Source organism: Gymnogyps californianus, chromosome 3 (genome assembly GCF_018139145.2).
Source record: "Gymnogyps californianus isolate 813 chromosome 3, ASM1813914v2, whole genome shotgun sequence".
NCBI lineage: Eukaryota > Metazoa > Chordata > Aves > Accipitriformes > Cathartidae > Gymnogyps > Gymnogyps californianus.
The window spans coordinates 59,816,225-59,841,430 of NC_059473.1; the positions used below are offsets into that span (position 1 = coordinate 59,816,225).

Below are 25,206 nucleotides of genomic sequence, written 5' to 3' on the forward strand. Positions count from 1 at the left end.
CGCATATATATATTAAAGTAAGCTACCGGTAAACTCTTCTGGTATTAGAATAACACTGGCAATAATGGCACTGAAATGAATATACATTATGACAGGTTAAACCAAATAAACATCTTGAAATACACTGAACACAAAATTTCTCATTTCTGATGAAAAACGGGTGGTATATTTTTCTTTCGTAGTATTTCTTTGATGCTGAGTTGCTTCCAGGGTTTGTAGCAACAATGGATATCCTGTTTCACACTTTTAAGTAGTGTTTCTCATTGCAGTTGACCAGGAGATTGTTAGCTTGTTGGCATTTGGAGCCTTCATAATTAAAGTATGTATGGAAATACGAGCATTAATGTAAAATTCATTCTGAGTAGTTTCTTCCTCCTGGTTTGTTTTTTTGGGGTTTTTTTGTGGTGATCAAGACTAGTGCTTCTCTAGTCACAGACGTACTTGCATTTATTTTGCAAGATTTAGATTTCATCTAAATTAAATCTAAATTACAACTATATTGGCCCAAACTAGTTCTCCTTATTAAGAAGCTAAAACTTTTTTATCTGTACAGTAGTGTCATTAGTGGTCTGTAAACAAACTGTATGTACAGTTAGCCATAACGTAGTCCAACTATTTACAGCCTGTGTAACATGCATGTTTGAACATAGGATAGAAATGCTATAAATTTCAGTATACTATATATTTTAGTCTGTATGGTTTCTCCTCCCTTCCCTCTAGAGCTTAAAGTCTAGCCTTTTTTTCTTTTTTTCCTCTCTGGAGAATAGAAAACTAGTATTAAAAATGTATAAATGAAATTAAAGTGGAGTACTACTTGTCTGTTTCAGAGTGGAAGTCGATCACCAGCTGTGTTGACGTAAGAGCTGTAGATGTGGCTTCACAGTATTTAGGATATAAAAATAGTTCTTGTAGCTAGCCATAAGTTGCATTTGTAGAGGAGTTTGTTCCCTTTTCTTGACACTGATTCTCTAATCACTGCCAAGTCTAATTCTGTATGAAGATCACTGTACAGCTCTTCTTAGTTCTAGATAAAATAAGTATCCTGAGAGTTTGCATTTTTGTGAATTGCAAATTTGTCAGTTAATTCCGTTGTGACCTTAGTGAATCCACATGTTTCATGTCTTCAGTTATGTTGTGGGCAGAGCAGCAAGGCCCCATGAGTAGGTACAGGAAGCAACTAACAGAAACCTCTCGTGTTTCTATTGTTTTATCCAGTGGTAAGTCTGAAATCACTCGGGATAGTTTCTCTGTCAGTAGAAGAAAGATAAGCTGCTACATGGTTGTTGAAGGATATGAAAATAAATGGACTGTCTTACATGTAGAAAACCCTTTCCCTTCAGAAAACTGTGCGACTTCTGTATAGGCAGGATGAATAAATAGTAGTGAAAACACGTAGTTTGGTGTGCAGGAGCTGAGGCAACTCTTAAGTTAGCTGGTGTCTAGACATAAGTTGTTGAATGTCTGTAAGGAGGACACTAAAGAAGCTATTCCCAGAGCTTTACTTCATATATTTCCACTCTTTGCAACTTAGTGCTGGAAAGGCAAATTGTCATTGTTAAATTTTTATACTGTAACTCCCCCCCGCCCCCGCCCCCAACTGCTATGAGAAGCAATAAATGCTAAGATTGAAGAAAATAAATATAGTGCTCTTAAGAGTGCACTTTTCTACTTCTGTGGAAATTTTGACATGCATGTTACTGCATTCCTGTAACAGCATTTCCATTCTCTGACGTTGCTGTGTGTGCAGTAAAGTAGAAGTATTGTCATGGGAAATGTGACTCACTCATGTTTGGTTGAGTCCAGTTTGTCTTGTTAAACCAGTATGCTAAATTACCTTATAAAATACACAAGTGGGTTCACTGTGGAAGTTAGTTACAATTGTTTATAGATTTTGGAAATTATTGCTTCCTTGACTAATAAACCTTAATTCTGCATAAATGTATATGTTTGTAAGATTAAGTGTAAAATTGGCTCTATGCGTGCATAAGTCATGTCTAGAAGGGCATAGTGCAAAAGATAGCTAAAAAGAAGTACAAGCAAAATTGGTGGGTTAGAACTGTTTAGAAGAAGGAAAAAAAAAAAAAAATTACCCAGAGTGTTTTATGCTAGTTTGGCTTTCATGATTAGTAACTTCTAGTTCCTGTTACAGATAATGACACTATAACATCCTCCATTGCTACATGTAATTTGAAAGCAACTCTTTTCCCCCCCCTTCTCAATTGCAATATTGCATTCAGACTGGTAACAGGAATTTGTGACCAGTTCTTGTTTAACCAAAGTACCAGGCAGTGACTTCCATACAGTACTGGAAAGAGTGGCTTGCTTGCTTTGAAATGAATTGCATTCAGATATTAAAAAGTAACTGTCCAACATATGACAGTGATTGTACCAATTCCAATTATGGAGTTGTCTTGAGCTTTTTTTTTTGTGGGTGTCCCAGTGGAATGCAAAGGCTCAGGCAGCAAGCTGTTAAACTGTAGTACTGTGATCACTCCTCACCTTCATCTGCACCCATTCCCTCAGGCAAAATCTGACTATTGAAATAGTCAGTTTTCCACAATTTACAGTGTTTGCATTCTCTTTTTCTTGTAGCTTTGTTTTCATTTGACTTCTTATTTCATAAGGTAGCCTTGTGGTCTAGTAGTTTGGCATTGACTATGTAAAGAGTATTTTAACTTGATAATGGTGACAATCTTGTCAGTCCTCCTATGAGTGTTTCTACTTGCTTGCACACTTACAGTGGTATGTGGCATGTATGTGTTGCATGATCCCCTTCACCATAGCAGGGGGCTTACTGCAGTATATAGTTTCCTTCCTGATTTTAATTTTTTTTTTTTTGTTCATTGTTCACTGAGCACTTATTTTAAGGTGGAATCTTGGGCATTTATAATCGAAAATGGTAAGCTGAAAAGCCTTAGCCAGTAATACTCTTCAACTCCTCCTCCAAAAAAAAGGCAACAAGGGAAACCCCTGTCCTCTGTTCTCCCCAAAAAAAGAGAGTGTGCTTTTCCCAAAAAGGAAGGATAAAGCCTTGTTTAATCTTTGTAGCCTGATCCTGGGATGTCTAGAGAACATCAGAGAGAAACAGGGAGTCTTTCTTCCATTTCTGGCGTTGCTGTGACTGCTACTTGGAAAACTGTCTGAAATTTCTCATCTGTGTTTCAAGAAGAAACCATTAGGGATTGAAATCAGCTCAAGACAAGACAAGGATATAAAGAGGTGACTTGATTGCCATTTAAATGTGCAGGTGTGAGTAGCAAAAACAGAAGCCCGAGAGCTTCATTGAATAAATATATATAGGATTTTTAGTGGCTGAAAGTTGAAACTAAGCAAACTTTAATTTAAAAAAAATAAATCACTTCCTTTAAGCAGTGAGGGTGACAATAGATGTGTGTTTTCCCTCCCTTTGTCCCATCATTGAGTATTCTTTGCTCAAGTCTAAATTAGGTATCTTTCTAAAAGACCATTCTGTACTTCAAACATGGCTTTTTTTGAGCTGAATCAGGAGTTAATAGATGGAAATCCTGTGCCTGCACTGTGCAGAAGCAATGCAGCCTCTAGTGCACTTTGGCTGTGAATAACCTCACAGGTAAGGAATTAGGATTGGAAGTGGGAAAAGAACAAAAAAACTAACTGCTCTGCTCTTTATGGTAGTAACTCAGTTCTTCCACTGGTGGTTTGGTTTTTTTCCTGCTGAAAGCAAGGAGCGTCCGGTGGGTGTGCCTTGGCTTTATGTGGCTTGTGAGCAGGCAAAGCCCAGCTCCTTTGCAGAGACTACTTTATGAAGGGGCAGTGGGGCTGGAAGTGGAGGTGCTGGATGATGATTGCCTCTGGAAGGAAGCAAGATGACAGGAGCAGCTGAGAAACAAATGGGTTTCTTGGACAGCATTGCTACTGCCTCCTTGTCAGCTGCTTCTGGAGGTCCTCTGTCCTGTTGCTTTCATGTATTTATCCACAGGAACATTCTAGTATGTGAGTCCAGAAGGTTGGTTATCCCTTAAAGTCTAGCCCGTCTCCACTTTTGCTTTTCCTAGAGGATTTCTTTAAGGAGAAAACATGTTTAAACTGTACAATAGAAAAGAGGGCCTTCCTTCAGAAGCGGAAGAAGTGCCCAGGACCGCAATGCTAAGGTAATGATTTACCAGGAAGAAAGCTTGGGCATAAAATATCAAGGGCATGGCAGCTACTTCAGTATCTGGTAATGTGCACACTTGCTCTGTGGTAAATACAGCACAGTAAATGCAGCTCTGTGATTGCTGCAGAGTAGGCTTTTAGCCCTTCACATTTCTTCCTGGAGGAAAAAAGCTTGATTTTTAGGGTCGCTGTCTATATTCACTTACTTTTGTTTATGTGTCTATTCAGAGGCTGTTATCCAAAGAACTTGAGTTTAGTGTAATGTCTCAATATGCCTAAGGCTTTGTCTCCATGCAGGTAACTAAGGCAGCTATAAAACTGGAGAAGTATGTTCATTCCTGTGAGCTATTCAGCTGAGCCACCATGACTTTTCTTGTATTTTCTGCCATTTCACTGTGCTGTGTGTCTCTTCTCAACCCCTCTTCAAGACCGTAACACTTCTCATTGCAGCTTTGGCTGTCCTGGCCTTCCCTTAATCTGATCAGACTTACTTTCTCTACTCACTGCTTCAGCAGGGCTTCTGTCTTTCAGAGTAGATTTCAAGGTGTATTTCTTATGGTTGGAGGTCATCATTTTTGATGGCACAGTTATGTAGATCTTTTTAGGTACTCAGTTTTTAGCATCTGAACATCATGTTTGTTTTGGCTTTTGTCCCTCAGGAGTACAATGGATCTATTTGTCCATCAGGAGCATCCATTAATATGAGGAAGGAGTCTGTCAGGAACAACTTAGTTGGCCAAGAGGTCAAAAAAAGATTTTAGCCAGGGCAGAGAGACGCCTCAGTGACTTGTCTTAGCTTTACTGTCCATAACTTTGGATTGTCTGGAAAGTAGCAAAGATGTCACTTCTTCCTATTTAATTCGTGATTCATTTGGTAAAGATACTGACATTCTACCCCCAAGCTGAGGCTTTTCCTGTTGTGGTGGAATTTTTTCTCATTCAACTATTTTTAGATCTTTAAAAACATACTAGACTTCTCCACTCCCCCAGGCCCCCACCAGTAATGATCTGTTTCTATAGTGAGTTTGAATCTGCCCTTAATCGAAGACTCTTAAAATATTTAGTTATGTGTTCCCTCTCTCGTCTGTTCCCCTAATAGTCTTTTTGTGGTGATTTTTCTCCTAGACAGTAGGAGCGAGCAAGTCCGTAAGAGTCTACAAAAGGGAAAATCAGCTACCTTTTAAGGAGTTTATCCTTGAATTTCATCTCAGTGTACTTGTTTGGTGTTACCTTGAGGAGCAAAGAGATGCAATGTTTCATCTGAGGGTTGGTTAGTTTCTTAGTTATGTGTGGTGTGACATTTCTTTGTGTGTGTTTGCATTTGAGATTGCTTGCATATTAGGTGTGTGCTGTATCAAGTTACATTGACTAAATAACAGCTTCTTGCAAGGACTCTTCATCTTTTTTGTGCTGACTAAAGAGAGATCAGAGGATTATCGATTTCAGTTATGGAAAACTAAAGGTGTGAAAACATGTAATTTAATCACTTACAAAATACTTGCTGGCTTAATTAGGATTTATTCAGCCAGAGCTAAGCCACGTGAATGGCTTCTTGTATGGAATTTGTCAGCTGCTGAGATCCACAGAACTGCTGACTGGAGCTGAGATTACCGTTTTAATAAATACTGTGTCTTTACTTGGTCCTCCACGGTGCTATGGGACCTTGAGGATGGCAGGCCTGATTCCTGAACCCTTCTCCACGTTTACTGATTTTTGGCTACCACTTAGAAGTGTCCACAGTGTGTGTGCATGTAGGCAAACATTTGAAGAAAGATGAAAGGAGACGTGTAAATGCTCTTTGAGAGGTGTTGTCTATATATACATTCCTAACCCATCCCTTATCCTCTTCCCCAGTGCCTCAGAAAGAAATGTGGACCCTTTGGCTGAAAGGAGCTGAGTGTGAATAGCCTATCCCTCCCCTTTTATAGCCTGTGGGCAAAACACCTAGGGGCAAGAGCTTACCCCAGAGCTTTCTTGAACACCTCAGCAGTAAAATTTTCTGATTTGAATAGTGCTTCCATATAGGTACATAGAGATAAGACATCTGAGAGGGCAATTTAGGTAATCCATTTCCTCTTGCTGTACAGCATTTAGTGTACATCAGCAACTGTCTGCAAGTTTGGTGATGATTGCTCTTGACAGTCTTTCTTTAGTAGTGTAACCAGTGTTAATATTATTGCCTCCCCCTTGTTTTGCAGCAGATTTTAAGGTTTCTTTGCCACCCGCTCATGTACCAGATTTCACATGAACTACAGAGAAGAGGAAAACTTTACTCAGCCTTTTGGCAATCATCCCACTTCTGGGCTTTCATTTGCCAGTGATCAGCACAACATATATTGCAGAAGTATAGGCAAATGAATATTATGCAAACTATTCTTTTCTAGGTGCTCTAAGTTATGTTAGGAGCAGGCATGCTTTTCCATGTGGTTGGGCCCCAGCATATGTGTTTTCATTTAGCAAAGATAAACTCTGACTGATGGCACATATCGTTATTTCTCTTTATGTGAACTCGTATCAGGTGAATGTCATAGGAAGAGCAGGCTGGTATAAGCTACCAGCAACTTCTTTGTAATTGCTGAGAGTAGCACTGTGTATTGGCTATTCAAGAATTAGGTAGACCTCAATGATATTGCTCCCATAGGGAGTAGTGTTCTTGTGTCAGTTTCATCCTCAAAAAAAAATCCCCCAAACTATCAATATAGAAGCTGTCCACATAATCTCTCTCTCTCTCTCTCTCCATCAGTTCCTAGAGACCTACTGACTCCTATGAGTCTTCTGAATGGTGATTTCCCTCCAGCTTGGGGGCTTGGTCTTAATTTCCAGATCCTGGAGATTCTGTACCTAAAGAACAGGTGTTATATGATATCAACAGTATTTTCAAGTCTTAAAGGTTTGATAGTGTCTGTGAAATCTGACTGTCAGATGACTTTATTTTAGGAAAAACTAAAGAGAGAGCTCTTATTCCTAAGTAGTATCTCAAAGTTGAAATGAGAGGAGAGAATTTTTAGTGGAGAAAAATGGAATGTGGAGTAGCTGTACCTTTTTTTTGTGTAAGAAACAAACTTATTCAACATTCTTGCAGAGAATAATTTGACTTCTAGTGGGAGTTTTATTAGATTTTCTGTACTGGCAAATGTTCTAAGTTCATGTAAATGTTATAATCTAGTAGCAATTAATTTATATTAGGCATCCCTTCTTTGATATGCTGCTTCATGATAAAAATAATGCACTGGCTTCTGTAGGTTTTGAGACTTCCTTTTACAAAACTCAGTTTCTCCCTCTGCTGAACAAGACAAGCTTTGTAGGCTTTGTTTGCTTTCCTTCCCCTTCTCCTCCTTCTTCCTCCTACACTTCGGGCATGTGGGTTTTGATTTGTGTGCTGTTTTTTCTTTCTGCTAGCTAGTCTCTGCACTAAGTGTCTGCAGTAGACTGCACTTAACTAGTCAATGCTTTTTCAAAGTGTAGTGTTAAAATCGAGGAGCTGAGCAGGATGCTAAGCTATTAATCCAATTTACTGACAGATGAACTTGACAAATCGATGCAGTAGTTAAACATGTCTGCTCTACACTCTTGACTGAGGTTTCCCCCTCCACAACAGCATCAGCAGAAGGGTATGTGTGATTACCTTCACCAGAAGCTTATGCTGAGAGAGTAGGTCTACAGGGAGATGGCAGACTGTTCCCTGGCAGATGTTTGTTTCCTTCCCTCATCTTCACTGTGAATGAGTTAAGCTCTGACAGGGAAGCTGAGCGGGTTGCTGGCCCTAACTCTCTGTCACATCAATAGTGATGGTGTGGGTGGGCAATTTATGATTTGCTTCTAGTTAAGCCACTAATCTAAGTTTGATAAAATAAGCATTTGAAAAAAACTAATCCTTGGCTTTTGAGTTTCTGTTTTAAATGTGCTAATTAGTCCATGGCTTTATGTAATTAATAGTTCACATGCACTATACTTATGGTGTTGGTGTAAAATAATTACCATGGGTGAGAGTGCTTCCTAACACTGTTGGAACAAATAGTTTAATTTCCCTGAGGAGATGTAACATTAGTATGTATTGGTGTCACATTGCTGGAAAGCTGATCAGTTCTTCCAGGTGCTTACTGCATTTAAGAGCTGTGTAGCTGGGAACATAAGATTTGGCAGCTGCTCCTAAATTGAACAAGTAAAGTGCTGAATGCAAACTCATAGCCTATCAAGAAGAGATCAAAGACTTCAAGAAGAAAGTACGTGGTTATTGCTCATTTCTTCAGCAATTTCTTCTTTACTTTTGTCTTTATACAATATAGGCAAACAATGCCAGTGATCCTTGGTCCAGCTGGAACGTTGGGAAGTCTGGGAACTGGGATAATGGAAACACTGTTGACAGCTGGGCAGCAAAACCTGAAAGTGCAGCTGGCCAGAGAAACAGTGCTTCAAATAACTGGGAGACAGCAGCAGCATTTGGTCATCCACAGGCATATCAAGGACCAGGTGTGCTAATAATGCTCTTATTTTTGAATACATTAGAGTAGGTGGACAGTGGAGGTAAGAATTGCTTAATCTTTCATAACTATAGAACATGGCTTATTTAAAAAACAAAACCAGCTTCCTACTAGTACGTTGCCATGTGGGTAAAGTGGACACTAAAATAATAGGTTTTTTAAATAAAATTAAAAAAGAAAAATCAGATCCACCGTAACAGACACCTCAAACTTGTATGGAAATCTGGGAAGCCAAAGTCTTGTGCATACATGATCTATCTCAGGCATGTTGTTCAGCTTGCATAACTGGAACTTAAACACCCTTGAATTTGTGCCCTCAGGCCTGTGCAGTAGTAGTCACTTAAATCCTTAATTTTAGGAAGTGGCTAGCCTTTCAGAAGGCTTCTCTATGTTTTTGTAGTAAAGGCCTAAATTAAGAGGAGAACTTGTACTGGGGAATGCTAACGTGGAGTCTATAAATATGGAACACTGTTGAATTAATCTTAACACACCAGCATCTCTTTTTCTTTTTTCTTTTCTTTTCCCCCTCCCTCAATGGATTTCTAGTGTAGTGTTTTGCAGGTTGTATTTGGTGGGGATGGTGGTAATTGAGAACGAATGATAAAATAGAAGGCTGAACTAGCTCTTAAATATATTTAACTTTATTATTTGTGTATGAGTGCCGAGGTAGCTGCTTCTGCTTTTAAAGAGAAAATATTTAACTTTCTCCTTTCCCTACCCCTCTGCCCTCTCCTGTACTTCAGCAGCTGCTGATGACGATGATTGGGATGATGACTGGGATGACCCAAAATCAACTTCACCGTCTTATCTTGGTTACAAGGAGACTGAGGCATCAGAGGCTGGGGGGGTCCAGCGTGGAAATTCTCGTGCAGCTGCTATGAAGTTACCACTTAACAAGTAATGGAAAATGCAGGGCAAATGTGTATATATTGAAGAGAATTGGAATTTGTCAAGATGTGTTAATGTGTGACCGTTCAACCTGCTTGAAGTATGCAATGTAAATGTTACAGTTTTGGAGTAAAAGTGGAGATAGATTTGTAGCTCAGCATTCTCCCTGTGTGATCAGAGAACACAGATCCATGAAAGCCTGAAAGTATATAACAGAACTGTATAATTTTTGGAGGTGTTATACAGGCAAATGACACTTTTGCAAGGTCTGAACTTCTGGACCTACGGGTCTTTAAAATTTAACTGTCTTTAACACTATGTGTACTTAGTGAAAATGAAAGGTGATGGATGGCTTGTCCATACAGACTGATCAGACATGCTGCCCCAGAGTTCGTGAGCAATTTGAGTTGCTAGGAGTGGGGGAAAGTTCTGCTCTCCTGTGTCTGTGCATCACCCAAGTTAATTCTTGAGCCACAGAAAGCTTGATTTTTAGATAAAAATCTTAAAATAGCATGAAGCTTTGTCAGGGTTATGCTAGCATTATTTCATGTTACAACTTAATGTTTGTTTATTCTAAAACTACCAAGAAGCTACTGTGTGGTAATCTTTAAGTGGATGAAAGCAGAGTTGAAAAGGATTGTAGAATAATGGTCTCCTTGAGTAGGTAACTAAAATTAACAACTAGTCATGCAGAGACAGTTGATTTAGTTCATCAGCGGAGGCTTTGTCCAGTTTTGCAATTGTACCTTTGCATCATTGTGGCATCTACTTGTTGCAAACCCATTTAGTATAACCAGCATAAACATACTGTATTTAAGAGCGTTGTCTGTGAAGTAAGTCCTGCTTTACTCCTCGTGTTTCTGCAAGCAGGTAGTAGGTTGGCAGTACTTGAAGGGCTAAGTATCTTCCTAAATAGAAAGAGAACTACCATTTGCTTTTTGTAATAGTTTTTACACAGACTTTAAGGACATTACAGTGATTTTTGTGTGATTTTCTTTCTAATTGGTGGATAAATTATTTAACATAACTCAAGTTTAGAAGCACTTGATGAATCTGCAGTTCATCATTCTTTCAGATGATTGAATGCTCATTATCTGAAACGGTGTGCATGAGCGTGTGTGTGTGCATTTCCAGAGAGGGTGGACTGCAGGGGAGTGGCAGATGTTACTTTGTGTCCTCCTGTTATGTTTGCTCTGATGGGCTGCAGAGCACAAATAGCTACTTTGCCTTGGAAGAAGGAGCCTGTATTACACAAAGCTGGAGGTCAGTAGCTAAAACTTTTCTGCTTTTTCAGGGCAAATTGTTGGTTGTTTAAGTAATCCACATCAATTCTTTTCTATACTTGAGAAATACTAAGGGTTTTTCCCTATAGTGGCAGGTAATTCTGCATATGTCAAAGGAAGGAAAATACGGAATAAACTTACCACTTTGTTTTATTGTTAGATTTCCTGGATTTGCAAAACCTGGGATGGAACAGTATCTGTTGGCAAAGCAGCTAGCAAAACCCAAAGAGAAAATTCCCATAATTGTAAGTTGGGGATGTGTGTGTAGTTTTTGTGTGGGGGTGGTGTGGTTTGTTTTGGGGTTGGGGTTTTTTGTTTTGTTTTTTTTTTTGTGGTGTGGTTTTTTTGTTTTGTCTTTTTTATTTTTTTTTTTTTTAATCCTCCCCACCCTTCCCTTTTTCCCCAACTTAACTTTTAGCCTCAGGGTTGCTATATGTATTCAAGTCAGAAGAAACTGATACTGAACATATAATTAGAAATAGAACTGTCATAATAAAACTGTGTACCATTTAAGTATTTTAAAGTTGTGGTAGACTACATTTCAGAGTCATATATCATTGAGGGACTCTTCAGGGTCAAGTCTTAACTCCTCCTTTCTTCTAAGTGTGCTGATTTCCCTCCCCCCCCCCCCCCCCCCCCGTACTTTTTTTTTCTCATGTGGGATCTGCATTACCTGTGATCATGAAAATAAGCCTTTTTGGGATTGGGAGGCAAAGCAAGTGCAATACACTGTCTATTAGTTATCTAGATAGTTATCTAATACATAGGAGCTACATTCATAAAGGTTTGCAATATTCAGTCATGATGGTCATCTTCTGATCTAAAAAACAAAAATCTTCTAGATATATGCTGTTCTAGTGAAATGTGGTTGAAGTAGCAATCCCTAGAATTCACCACTCCTTTGCTATTTGGGAAAAATTGTAAAATACAGAATAAGATAAACACAACTGTGGTCAGTCATCTCTGGTTGTGAGAAACCCCTCTATTTCCTGTCAAGCTCTCACTGAAATCAATGGAAACTTTCAAGTGAAGAGAGAAAGTATTTGTCTCCTTGTTTGCAGCTGGTACAACATGATGTATTTAAAAGATAATATATGCAATTTCTTACAGATTGGTGATTATGGCCCAATGTGGGTTTATCCTACCTCTACATTTGACTGTGTGGTGGCAGATCCCAAAAAAGGTTCTAAAATGTATGGTCTCAAGAGCTACATTGAATATCAGCTGACCTGCACTGTAAGTGTATCTGAAATGGGATCTTCTCTCTCGCAAATATGGGTCATTTGTACATATAAATAATACAGTTTGTGTGACTTGGTAACAGGGTTGTAAGAGTAAGTGGTAGTTGTCACACTTTTTTCCCCAAAGAGTTACTTTGTTCTAGCATTTCAAGTTCTTCTGTAATTACAGATTCAAGGGTCTGAATCATAAATTTTATTTATATTCCACGTATTTGCTATTCTGGTCACACTTTTTTCATGTCACTATCTGTAGATACCTGTCAAAATTCAGAGTTGTGTTTCTCTTACAGAACACTAATCGGTCTGTCAACCACAGATACAAGCACTTTGACTGGTTGTATGAGCGTCTTCTGGTTAAATTTGGATTAGCCATTCCAATCCCATCTCTTCCAGACAAGCAAGTAACAGGTAATTATTTCCAATTGTGAATTCATGGGATGGGAAATAAGGAGATCACTTTTTCACAAGGTTCAGTTATTTCTTACTGCTTGGTTTTTCCCACTATTTTTAAAGAAGGTATCAAAAAAACCCCAACCTTTCACCATTCAAAATTTATGATGAGTTGTGACGGCCTATTGATAATAAAATATCAGCACTAAGAGCATCATTTCAGAACTCAGGTTTACTTATCTAGTCTAGTGATTTAAAAAAAAAAATAATTAAAAACAAACAAACAAACTCCCCTAGTTACTACAGAAGAGAATGTTTATTACTGGAGAGAAGAGATAACTACTTATGTTCCATATTTGCTGATTGTCTGAAGAAATGGCTTCTGAGGGTTTTTGGGGGAGGGGGAGTGTTGTTTTTCTTTTGCATTTGATTGTAAATGTGTTGTATCGTAGGAGCTTTGAAGCAAAGCTCCCGGAGGAAAGTTTTTTTTGCTCCCAAGTAAAATGTTGCAGCTCTTTCTCCTGTTGTTCAATTTCACACATGACTTAGAAAGCATCTTTCATTCGTATAACGTTCTGCTCTGGTTTGATGTCAGTTCAGCTTGACCAAACTCTGAGGCTTATGGAAGTCTTTTGTTCTGACTTCAAGAAAAGTGGGATTGGACCCTTTAAATGCTCATGAGTTCAGTCATTGCAATTGAATATGGCAATGCCTGTGTGTTTTCAGTAGTTTCTGGCTTCCTTTCTACAAGGATGTGCTAGAGTGCATGTGAAGAAAAGAATTGGACACCTGTATAGGAGGAAAATGCATTACTCTTGCCTATTTCCACTTGTGTGTTTTCTGGTAACATTTTTATACAGCCTTTAAAACAACCAGCCAAAAACAAACATACAAAAGCCGGCATGTCGCCAACCACGTGGCTGTGGGTATCACTGAAAATGCAGCAGCTCTGCTGTGTTTGAAGAAAGCTAAGCATTGATGCAGATGCTGGGATAAATGCCGAGGAAACTGAAAAGTGAGGAAGCGACTTCCTCCCCTCCCCTCCCTTAGTCTCATGTTTAGAATTCACCAGTATTTTTGCTTAAACATGTTCATGTGGACTAAAAGGAAACCAGAAGACCTGATGGGATCTCTAGATTTTATTGTAACTGTATTTTAAAAGACTCAAGACTTTGGCATCACAGTTGAACCTTGCCTGTGGATTTCAGTCTTCTGGAGTCTGTGGGAGAGGATAACTTTACTCATGAAAGGTGGGGGGGGGGGGGAAGCATGCTTCTTTTTCTTTCTTTTTTGAAACATTATGGGAAACTCTGAAAAAATGGTGCTTATTTTTCATTGTATTTAGGAGGCTTCTTTCTGAAGACTGTCTAGAAAAGTATGTCTGTCCATTAGTCTTGGCAAAGCAAGACTCTTTACAAATAGACTGACTTTGCTCAGGATCATGATTTGCTGGTGGTGATATGCCTAATGACCAGCACATAACTTCCAAATGTTGTTCTTCCTGTTGCCTTGCATTCCTTATGCTGGCAGGAATGCTGCAGAGATTTCAGTATAGATTAAGGGTAGAACAAAGTATTACTGCAGGTTATATAATGTCTCTTCCATAGTAGTTGAGATTTTATTTTTTTTCCCTAGGGAATTTGCAGGAAATGTACCCATACCCAAACTTCTTTTTTCTCTAGTGGTGTTCTTTACTTGCTAGTCTTGCTAGTTTTCCATATTTACAATTTAAAAAAACAAAAAACCAAAAAAACCAAAAACAAAACAAAAAAACCCCCAAACCACAAAAACCTCAACCTTGTGGAGCTGCTGCCATAGTAACTATACAGTAGAATTATATTGAAAGAGTACATGCATTCAAGGTTTGTCATCTGCGCTGCTATGGAAATTAGAAGAGTTGGGTGCTGGAGGAATCTCTCACTCCTTTCAAATACATCCTATTCACTGTATGCTTTAGAAGTCTGACGTCATGCATTTTTTTTTCATTGGAAAAGATTCTCTCAAGAAGACACAGTTTGTGCTAAAACTGAAAGGTTCTTGTAAATACACAGTGATGATGCACTACTGGTTTAAAAAAAAGAGAAATTGGTTAGTTATTTAAATAGCTGGTGTTAAAATCTCTTAACTACCAAAAAAATCAGTTAGTCTTACATGTATGTATTCTAACCGGTTTATACATATGATTTATTGAGATTTTTTTGAGGTTTTTTTCCCCAACACATTCATTTAGCTATGTGTTTATGGGAGGTACTGCTTTTTTAAATCTGCTATTCGTATCTGAGTAGTCCAATTTCATATGCTTTGTTAGCTAGGACATGACAACTTGGAAAGTAAGTAGTTCCTTTTTCTCCAACGTTTTTGAGCCTTACATTGACCAAGGATTTACTAGACTGTATCAGAAAAATGTCTGCGTTCCGAGCCTGTGCCTAGCTTCTCTCTTGGGTCATCTGAATACCTAATTTTTCCATCTGAAAGTTTATTAATCTCCCCCCGCCAATTGATTTGAATTGTGGGTGGGTATTACGTTTTTTTAATATTTCCTGACTATCTTTAAAAGGAGGAGTACTCTTGGTCAGGGACTGTCATGGTTTAACCCCAGCGGGCAACTAAGCCCCACGCAGCCGTTTGCTCACTCCCCCGTGGTGGGATGGGGGAGAGAATCAGAAGGGTAAAAGTGGGAAAACTTGTCAGTTGAGATAAGGACAGCTTAATAAGTAAAGCAAAAGCCGCGCATGCGAGCAAAGCAAAACAAGGAATTCACTCACCACTTCCCATCGGCAGGCAGGTGTTCAGCCGTCCCCAGGAAAGCAGGGCTCCATCTCATGTAACCGTTACTTGGGAAGACAAACGCCATCACTCTGAACATGTGTCCCCCCCTTCCATCTTCTTCCCCCAGCTTTATATGCTGAGCATGACGTCATATGGTATGGAATATCCCTTTGGTCAGTTGGGGTCAGCTGTCCCGGCTGTGTCCCCTCCCAGCTTCTTGTGCACCCCCAGCCTCCTCGCTGGTGGGGTGGTGTGAGAGGCAGAAAAGGCCTTGACTCTGTGAGCACCGCTCAGCGGTAACTAAAACATCCCTGTGTTATCAACACTGTTTTCAGCACAAATCCAAACCATAGCCCCATACTAGCTACTGTGAAGAAAATTAACCCTATACCAGCCAAAACCAGCACAGTAACCAACATACTGTAATTTAAGGTTCTTCTGATTTTGTCAGCATAATATTTCCTTCTTGTGAGTTCTGAGTCATTAAATGGTTAATAACTCACCAGGTGAATTACAGATTCTGTTTTGATTTAATTAAAAAAAAAAAGCTGCAGGTACTGGAGTAGAAATTTAACAATTACTCTTCAATGTATAACAGGGCGCTTTGAAGAAGAATTTATCAAAATGCGTATGGAGAGACTGCAAGCTTGGATGACAAGGATGTGTCGCCATCCTGTTGTCTCCGAAAGTGAAGTTTTCCAGCAATTTCTCAATTTCCGAGATGAGAAGGTAGGAAATGAAGTTCACACACAGACTGAGGTTGAGGAATTGCTCCCCCCCCCATCCCCGTTCGAACTAAGAGTTTAGCTTTGTAGCCTTCTCATTTGTATGCCCCCCTGTGGGCAGTAGTGACGAGCTGAAAACTGTTTGGTTTACTGACTAATTTAGCTGATTGATCAAAATGAGGCATGAAGTTGCTTGTGTGAAATGCTATATGCTTGTCCGACAGAGATGTGCTCTTTAAAGTAACTTTGTTGCCAGTCTCTTTAAGGACAGTTTGTGTCCTCCAGCGAAAGAGGAACATACATAACAACTCTTCTGGCTGTTGCCCTGCTCTGTCTCTGTTGGACTTACTGTGGTCCTCTGATTGGTACTGCTTTGCTAACAGAAGCTACTTTGTAGCAGATCTAGGATGTATCTGATCCTGTATTATATTTAAAAACACCCCCCCCTCCCTCAAAAACACAATTTTCACTGGAATGAGTTGTAATAGCATTATGCTGCAGTCTTACCTGATATAACCAGCCCTTTTTTATTCCCATCTCTGCGTGTGCTCCCCCCCCCCCGCATTTTCTTATACTTTTTAAAGAGGTTTTAATATCTGCACCTTTAGTAAGTAATGGTTTCTTCATGATTTGAGCTCCAGCTCTGTTACTAATTGGGGTGTCTACTGATGAGGAAATAAACAGGAAAATTCTGCTGCTTTTTCCTCAAAATAGTCATACTTCTAAATACGCACAGATTTTGCTGAAAAACTAAATGATCCTTGGAGGTTTTTAAGACCAGACTGGATAAAGCCCTGAGTAACTAAGGTCACAGCTGACCATTTTTAAGTAGGAGGTTGGACTACAATCCTCCTGAGGTCACTTCCAACCAGAATTATTCTGTGATCCTGTAAGTAGAGGCTTAATAACATAGTAAGTAGCAGTCCTAGTGAAGTGCTATTTGGATGGCCAGTTGTATAATTGTGCTAGCTAGTCAGCAGTTCTTAATATCTAACTTATGGACTGATATAAACAGAACGGATGTTGCAATACATGTGGAGTCTTTAACCTTTTTATCTGTTCCCACTAAGAACGCAGTATGGCAATTGCATAATAGTCTCATGATCTTCTTGAGTAGCTTCTGGTATCAGCACTATCATATGTGCAGAGACAGCTAAATGTAATTGCTCTTACACTGTATTTCAGTAATATACAAGAAGGGTCTGTTGACCCCAGAATCTAGAAAACAAAGTGCACAAGGAGGAGGGGGGGAGACTTTAAGACACCATGGCCCCACTGAAACTTTCATTTAAAAGGTTTTAATTTATGGATGGTCTATTGGTTAACTGTTCTCCTAAACATTTCATTCACTGCTTAAGTACATGCCCTTAAAGATGCATGAACAGCGGTGGTCAAACTTCGTCTTTTTTTTTTTTTTTTTTTTTTTTTTTTTTTTTCCCCCCTCCTCCCTCAAGGAGTGGAAAACTGGAAAGCGGAAGGCGGAAAAAGATGAAACTGTAGGAGTCCTGATCTTTTCTACAATGGAACCAGAAGCTCCTGACTTGGACATGGTAGAAATGTAAGGTGGTTTCTTTTTGCATGGATATTACGCATCCGGATATACAACAGATACTGAGCTAATATAAAACTAGAATAGTAAGCGTGCACATGTATTCATGGTTTTGAAGAAGTATTCATCAAGGCAGAGCTGAAAAATTGTTTGAATACGAGATTTTCATATCAACCCCTCCAAAACTTGGTGGAACTCCATGTGATGTCTCTTTTGACTTCAGTGGCTGAATACTGATCATAAAAAGATCTATGCAAAACTAGTTGACAAGATAGAGTACTGGCAGATCCTATGGAGTTATGTTTTCTATTGCTATGGAAGTATATTTTGATCCTTAATCCTTCAATTGTGAACAGTTCCAAAGTGTGCTAGACTTACAAAGTAGCTTAGAATAACTGTAGGTGGACCATCAAGGAAATCAATGTTTCTGTAAAATACTTGTATATAATGCACACACAGTATGATTCCAATATCTGGAATCCATGGAAAGATATTAAAAATGAGAAGTGACTTAAATTATCAAATTTCATTTTAAATGGGTTACTACATTTGTGGGGTATCCTTCTGGAAGTGCAAATGGATATATTTATTTCATATATGTATATGTTATATATACATGCTTTTTTTTTTATGTATAGTTCTCTTGGTGGTGGATCTTTGGGTTTCATAGAGTGAAAGACTGGATTTACTCTGCAGCCTTTATTTCACTCCTTTAGGCTTAATCATTTTTCTTAGAAGATACGTAGTATGCATGACATGCTTTGCTTGCTGTTGTAGAACATAGGAACTTGGATAATGTTTTGTGTCTGAAGCTGTGGATAAACTAGATAGAAGTGTTTATAGTAGCAAAGCAGTAGTGTACCTACATCTGGAAATATCCTGGCATGGGCTTTATCCAAGTGATGCAGTGCATATGAAGATGTATATAATAGCTGTGTGGTAGCAGTTCTGTACTAGTAAAAAAGATGGACACTTTTAGGTCACTTCCACTTCGAACATGAGGATTTCAAACTTGACTACTTTTCTTAAGTGATGTGTTTTATATATATATCCCAGTGGTATAAAAGCTGAAGGGGTGAACCAGAGGGAGGATTTTGTACATAGGGTGCAGGAGAGAGTGAGTCTGTATTATATACAGAACCCTGACAGGGAGCGACCAGCATATGGTCTGCTAAACAGTTTGTCCCCAAACAGGGTGAGGGCAGGCAAGCAGCCTGCAGGGAACACTCACTAGAGGGTATTGGCTCCTGGGCTGGGGCTGGCAGCCTGGGGTGGTTCTGGGGACCTATCTCCAAGCATTGCAGGGGTGGCTGTAACACCTCAGATGCCCACACCATGTTCCAGTGCCTGGGAACATCTCAGGGTGCTGTTTAAAAGTGTGTATGAACGCAGTCTTGAAAGCCATTACTCCTGTAAGTGGACAAACCAGCTTGTTCAATAGTTCTTAGGTTCTTCAATAAAAAGATGCTCTTTACAGAAACAATTTTGCTAGTACTTTAGCAGCCCTGTGTCGCCCTGGTTTTGATCAAAGGATGGTAACCCTGTGCTGGTTCATGAACTTTTTCTGTGATCATGATACCGTAAACTATGAAGTACAGAAAATTAAAGGATAGTTTGCTACTGGGAAAATGGGAGTGAAACAAGGGCCTCTTGGAAAGCCTAGGTTCTCTTTCTGTGCAAGTAACTCTTCGGGTAGTGTTTCCAGCTGAGGAAGGAGGTGCCGGTGGGAAGATGGGAGCCTCTAGGTGGTTGGGCCACAGCTGGAGCTGCTGCCCTGGCTCTGGGGAGTTGCTCAGGGTTGCCCTGCTGTGAGAGCTGTCTCATACAGGCTTTGGCTGAGAGCATTTGTAAGATCTGATGCAGTTTGAATAATTCTCACTGAAAATGAGAAAATATATGTCTAGTTTTCTTTTGTAGAGTTCACAGAGCATTGCTGTGTATGCAGGGCTATGTATGCATTGCTGTGTATGCAGGGCAAAGCTAGGAAAGCTTTGATAGCTGCATGAAAACATGCTTAAAGAGGGGTAAGAAGGCACATACTAATTCAGAATTCTCTTTTGAGCAACATTGTTTTGTTTTGTTTTCCCTCTCTATAACACAACGGTATTGTCAATGTAATATAAAGTTATGCATATATATTTCCCTAGAAGAACTGCTATATTAATTTTTATTCACCTATTTTAGACTTTTATTCAAAATATCTGAAACAATTATTTTCTTTGTTCACTGTTGTATGAATTTTGCTACTTCTGTTACTCTAATATCTAATGTCCTGTCAATGTGGGGTCTTTCTATTTGTGTTAAGTGCTCTAGGGATGCATTTTCCTCAAATCAAATTTTGCTGTTCTGTTATTATTTGATCTCTTTGGAGAGGATATTTAGCTAGTAGCTTTTTTTTTTTTTTAAGGTAACTAGCCATAGTAAGAATGATAGTCCAGCACCACGTGTTTAACAGAGCGAGGAAAATAGAATGAAAAATGCCTCTATCTAAGAGGGAAATTCTGACCTCAGTGAAATGGCAGAGATTTCAAGGAATTCATTTATTTCTCTGATTATTTTTTTTTCTAAACCTAGTTGACACTACTAAACACTTCAGTATTGTGTTTAAAGTTAGTATAATTCATCTGTTAAACTGCTTTTCGTTTTTGCTTTTTCCAAATGCCACAGAGAACAGAAATGTGATGCAGTGGGTAGGTTCACCAAAGCAATGGATGATGGAGTTAAAGAGCTGCTTACAGTGGGACAAGAGCACTGGAAGAGGTGTACAGGGCGTAAGTGTCCCTTCTAAACTCAGCAGTCATTTCTGTGTTTCTTTGTGGTTTTTTTTGTCATTGTTTTTGTTGTTTATAATTCAAGGCATATTTTAAAACTAAAGGAAATCCTAAATTATCATGAGAATTGTATGGCATTCTGGCTGCTTACAGTGTCTGAGAGTATAAACTGTGCAAGTTTTTTGTTTGTGTTTTTTTTTCTTTCCTTCTCTCATAACAGAAATATCTAGTCCCTGCCTATAGGTTTAAAAATATTAAAAGTTAAGTAATTCTAGTAACCAGCTAAAGCTCTTGTTGGACCTGTTCTCATATATTTGTCATTTATCTACATTTTAGTGACATGGGCAAAGTAGACCTGTCTATTTGATGAAATCATAAATGACTGAATTTTATTATCCCCCTACTTAGGATTCTTGCATGCCAGGAGGAGTGATTTAAAGATGAAATGAGTTTAAAAAAAGAAAAAAGAAAAAACAACTTGATTCTAACTTAATCTTTAGCCCAATTCTTTTTCTCCTATCTTGTCTCTTCCTTCCCACAGATATTTAGGGTTGCAGAACTTCACACCAAGTCCCTATGACTCTGCCTGGGCTCTAATTTCCTAGTCCACAGCAGTGTTCAGTGTTTGTGGCCACCACAAAGCAGCTATTGAAAGGAAGCAGGTACTACAGCTGAGGATCATAATAAGAAACACTTCAGGGCAGGCTGTAGTGTCTGGTCACCAAAGACCTATCACATAAATCTCCTCCATTTTTTTTTTTTTTCTTTCCTTTTGTTTTTTTTCCTCTTTTTAACTCCTGCAAAAAAACATTGTCCCCAGACTTGGGAGTAAGTACATCTCCTGAGTTATCTCCTTGCTGCTTTCTAATCTAATACTGCAGTTGAATATCTGGGGCTGACTGGAGGGAATGGGAAGTATAGAAGCCCAGTCTCTTCTGGTAGTGATTACATTAGACCTTAGTTAGTGATTACATTAGACCTACATTAGATCACATCAGATCACCTGTAGGACGTGAACTTTAAATTATTTACGTTTCCCCACTTTGAATAAGAGGGTTTCCTTCTACACGTCACTGACCCTCCTGCTGGTCAAAAATAGTCTAACACAGGACACAGCTCTAACATTGTACAGATCTCACTTCACTAGGAAATGATACTGAGGGGGAAGCAGAGGGCAGGGGAAGGAATAAGGTCCCTCAGATGAGGCTAGAAAAATAGCGTTGCTTTGCAGTTACAGAAGAAATGATCAAAACCACCATAGTTAAGGGCTGGCTGTGACTTGTGCTTACAGTAGAAATTCAGTATCTTGTTCACTGCTAAAATCTCCCTAAAGCTATGACACTAGTGCTTTAGGTATGGAATGACTCTTCTAATACAGCTATTAATTAGTTAGCATAAATGCAGTAAGTCAGATGTGATTGTGTTGAAAATTTTAACTTTCAATTTTCCAGACATTCATACTGAATAGAAAAAGGAGACTGGTAAATCCGGATATGCAAAACTGAAGAATTTCAGTAGTCTCTTAGGTTTTAAGTTCCCTGTCAGCTGTAGTCCCATCTCCTAGTCAGAAGTATTTTTGGCACTTCCTGAGCAGTAGTTACATGCATTCCATTACATGATATTTAAAATGACTGACAGTGGAAGCTTCTTAAATGCAAGGGAAAAGAAACAAAACGTTCTTCACTGAAGTTCCCACTGGGGATTCAGTAACAAGTTAATGGCTGGTAACAGAACTCTGGTGCTCTGAATGGTACCTGTTGTATAAGAAATACCAGTTGTCATAAATAATCTAACTTCTGGGCAAGAACTTGATCAAATATAATCAATAAAATTATATGGTTTGGAGGGTTTGGGTTTTGGGTTTTGTGGGGGTTTTTTTACCACACAGAAGGGTTCCTCTGTGAAAATCAGATTGTGTGGGATGCTAGAGCAACTAAAAAAACTGCTATTTACCTGGACAGTGTAGCTTCTGAATACAAATATTTGATAACAAAAAGCACATCTACTTGGGTTTTTTTCTGCTAGCATAGATAGCTTATAAAAAATTGCTTTTGCTTTTCAGATTGCTTTTTAGGCCTCTGGGGTGGTGGTATTCAAAGTGTTAATAATGAATGCACTCATAAATTAGAGCTTATTGACTTCATTGTGAGGAAGCAATTTATGCATACATTTTCAATAAATAGATTATAAAAACCAATTTTATTATTCAGATACTTGCACCAATTTTTGTCTCTAGATAATCTTGGTTTCTAGTGCCTTTAAATATAAAATCCATGATTTGAGGAGAGTTTAGGTATTATAGGTCTGTATAATAATCTCCTCTCTAAAATATTAATGAGAGCTATTCTCTATATCACTGCAGCACTTCCCCCCAACCCCCCCGCCCAGGAGCATAAAGTCTGCTCGTGAGGGGGAGAAAAAAAAAATCACTGTATGCATAGGAGGACTGAGCTAGGAGTGCAGTGAGATTTTTTTTTTTTTTTTTTTTTTTTTTTTTTTTAAAATAGCAGTCACACACTGTTTCCCCAACTGTTTGTGGCTTTCAAGAATCCAGATTGCAATTGCTTTATCCAGTCTTGGAACGTCTGTAGCAGGGGAGGGGGTAAGAATGTGATTGTAAATGCTTCACTAGAGGAAATGTAAAACCTAGTTGTTTTTGACATCTGCTTCTATCAAGTTTTGGAAATGCTGCAGATTTAGTCTCACTTACCCTTGTGGGTTTTTGCTTCTGTTTCCCTCTTTTCCCCATCCTTTCCCCACTTTAAGCACTACCCAAGGAATACCAGAAGATAGGAAAAGCGTTGCAGAGCCTGGCACTGGTCTTCAGCACTAGTGGATATCAAGGTACTTCCATAGCTTCATTTGTACTTTATTTAACAAAAGATATTTTAATTACATCATGCTACATTTTTTGCCAAAGATCTTAATGCTTTCCTCTTTGAACTTTAGATGTCAAACATGATTCTGGAAAAAATATTAAAAACTTGTTTTCCTGTGTGTATTATGAAGTTTTTATATTCTAGTCTGCAATCTTGTTTTCTCTTACTGTATAATCATGTGGTGGGTTGGTGGTGGTGTTCAGCTTGATCTCATTAATATATAATCTGGTCACTGAGCTGACTGACAAAACATGCTGTAGCATTTTTTGTGATATCAAAGGAAAGGGGAGAAAATGCGGCCTTGAAAATATCTGTCACAGAACTATTGTGTGACTTACTTCATGAAACAACTGCTCCACATGAGGGTGGAAAACTTCTTACAAGATTTTTGTATACTATTATATGGGCTGGAGGGTTGGCTACTGTAGCCTTCTCTTGTCCTTCACCTTTCCTTTTCCTTCAAGAGCCCTAAAATAGAGCCTGTCATGTTACATATGAAAGATACGGGAGGGAAAAGGAGGGCATCAATTGCTTAAAGCTCTCCTAAAATGTACTCTTTAGGCCAAACTTAAAATCCTGCTTTGATAGTTAAGTTCTACTGATGTTTTCCAGATAACTGGAAAATATTTCCTCATATCCCAGAGGGAGCTTATTGAGTCCATTTTCTCTGGGATTCTTTTGTCAAATGTATTTTTTTCTTTTTTTCCTAGACTTAGTAGCAAAATTGCTGTGTTCTAACACCTTAAACGTTATAGCATAGAGGCTTCCTGAAATCTGTCCATCTTAGGACTTCTAGTTGACCAAGTACTTACTCCAACTACTCATCTATCCCTTGCTTTGTACTCTTAAAGCTTTTTGCCCCATAAACCATGTATTAAAATGCAACCACTGCTGAAACTCAGGTTCTCTGCTGCTGGAAACATTGGAAATAGGCATAGTCCCTGTAGTTTGTTCTCATCTTTGTCCTGTACTTCAGCAGGATGACTGCTTAGTTAGAATTGGAGCATAGCATATTGCCTAAAATGTTACTTTTGGATGTAAGAACCAAGTAGGGGATTTGCATAGTTATGTACTCTTAGCATGGGTTAGAAAACTGTAAATCCTAGCCAGATACAATCTGTAGCAAGAATTCTTGAGAAAGGACTGAAAATTGCTTGAACTATAACACACATTCTTTTGCCAGGGTAAAGGGAAAACAATATGGCTTAAAGCTAGGATGCAAAATTGCAGATCAACCTTATGAAGGAAAGCTTCAATTTGATTTCCAGCATCTTCGAATGGTATGAAAAAATAGATCCCATGATGATTGGGAACAAGAGAAGGATGTTTCTCTTTGCTGTTTGCCCAGTTGTATCTGGTTGCACCCTAGTATATTGCTGAGGAAAATGCCCTTCCCGCTGATGCCGTTGTCCTGATTCCATATATTTTGCTCTTTTTAATAACTGGTTGTCGTGGTTTAACCCCAGCCAGCAGCTAAGCACCACGCAGCCGCTCCCTCACTCCCCCCCGGCTCCCAGTGGGATAGGGAGGAGAATCTGGAAAGAAGGTAAAACTCGTGGGTTGAGATAAGAACAGTTTAATAACTGAAGTAAAATATAATACTAACAATAATAATAATGAAATATAATAATAGTAATGAAAAGGAATATAACAAAAAAAAGGAGAGAGGGGAAAAAAAGGAAAAAAAACCCAGTGATGCACAATGCAATTGCTCACCACCCACTGACTGATGCCCAAGCCGCGATCTGCCCCTCCCGGCCAACTCCCCCCAGTTTATGTACTGGTCATGACGTTCCATGTTATGGAATATCCCTTTGGCTAGTTCGGGTCAGCTGCCCCGGCTATGCTCCCTCCCAGCTTCTTGCACACCTGCTTGCTGGCAGAGCATGGGAAACTGAAAAATCCTTGGCTTAAGATAAGCGCCACTTAGCAACAACTAAACCATCAGTGTGTTATCAACATTATTCTCACACTAAATCCAAAACACAGCACTGTACCAGCTGCTAAGAAGAGAGTTAACTCTGTCCCAGCCGAAACCAGGACACTGGTACACCAGTGTATTTTTTCAGAATTAATAATAAGTGGGATTCTTTGCT

General features: G+C 38.9%; 1 protein-coding gene across 2 annotated transcripts in view; it reads left to right on the forward strand.

Moving 5' to 3' along the window:
* SNX9 (sorting nexin 9) overlaps positions 1 to 25,206 on the forward strand; it is a 65,654-nt gene that overhangs the window by 28,512 nt on the left and 11,936 nt on the right. Inside the window, exons 5-13 of one of the 2 annotated variants that reach the window (XM_050893734.1) lie at positions 8,421 to 8,604; positions 9,359 to 9,512; positions 10,947 to 11,031; positions 11,897 to 12,022; positions 12,318 to 12,435; positions 15,785 to 15,915; positions 17,366 to 17,469; positions 20,128 to 20,231; positions 22,998 to 23,075. In XM_050893734.1, the coding sequence (XP_050749691.1) occupies positions 8,421 to 8,604; positions 9,359 to 9,512; positions 10,947 to 11,031; positions 11,897 to 12,022; positions 12,318 to 12,435; positions 15,785 to 15,915; positions 17,366 to 17,469; positions 20,128 to 20,231; positions 22,998 to 23,075 (1,084 nt within the window). The remainder of the gene's footprint in view (positions 1 to 8,420; positions 8,605 to 9,358; positions 9,513 to 10,946; positions 11,032 to 11,896; positions 12,023 to 12,317; positions 12,436 to 15,784; positions 15,916 to 17,365; positions 17,470 to 20,127; positions 20,232 to 22,997; positions 23,076 to 25,206) is intronic. The other variant, XM_050893736.1, reaches the window with a different exon arrangement.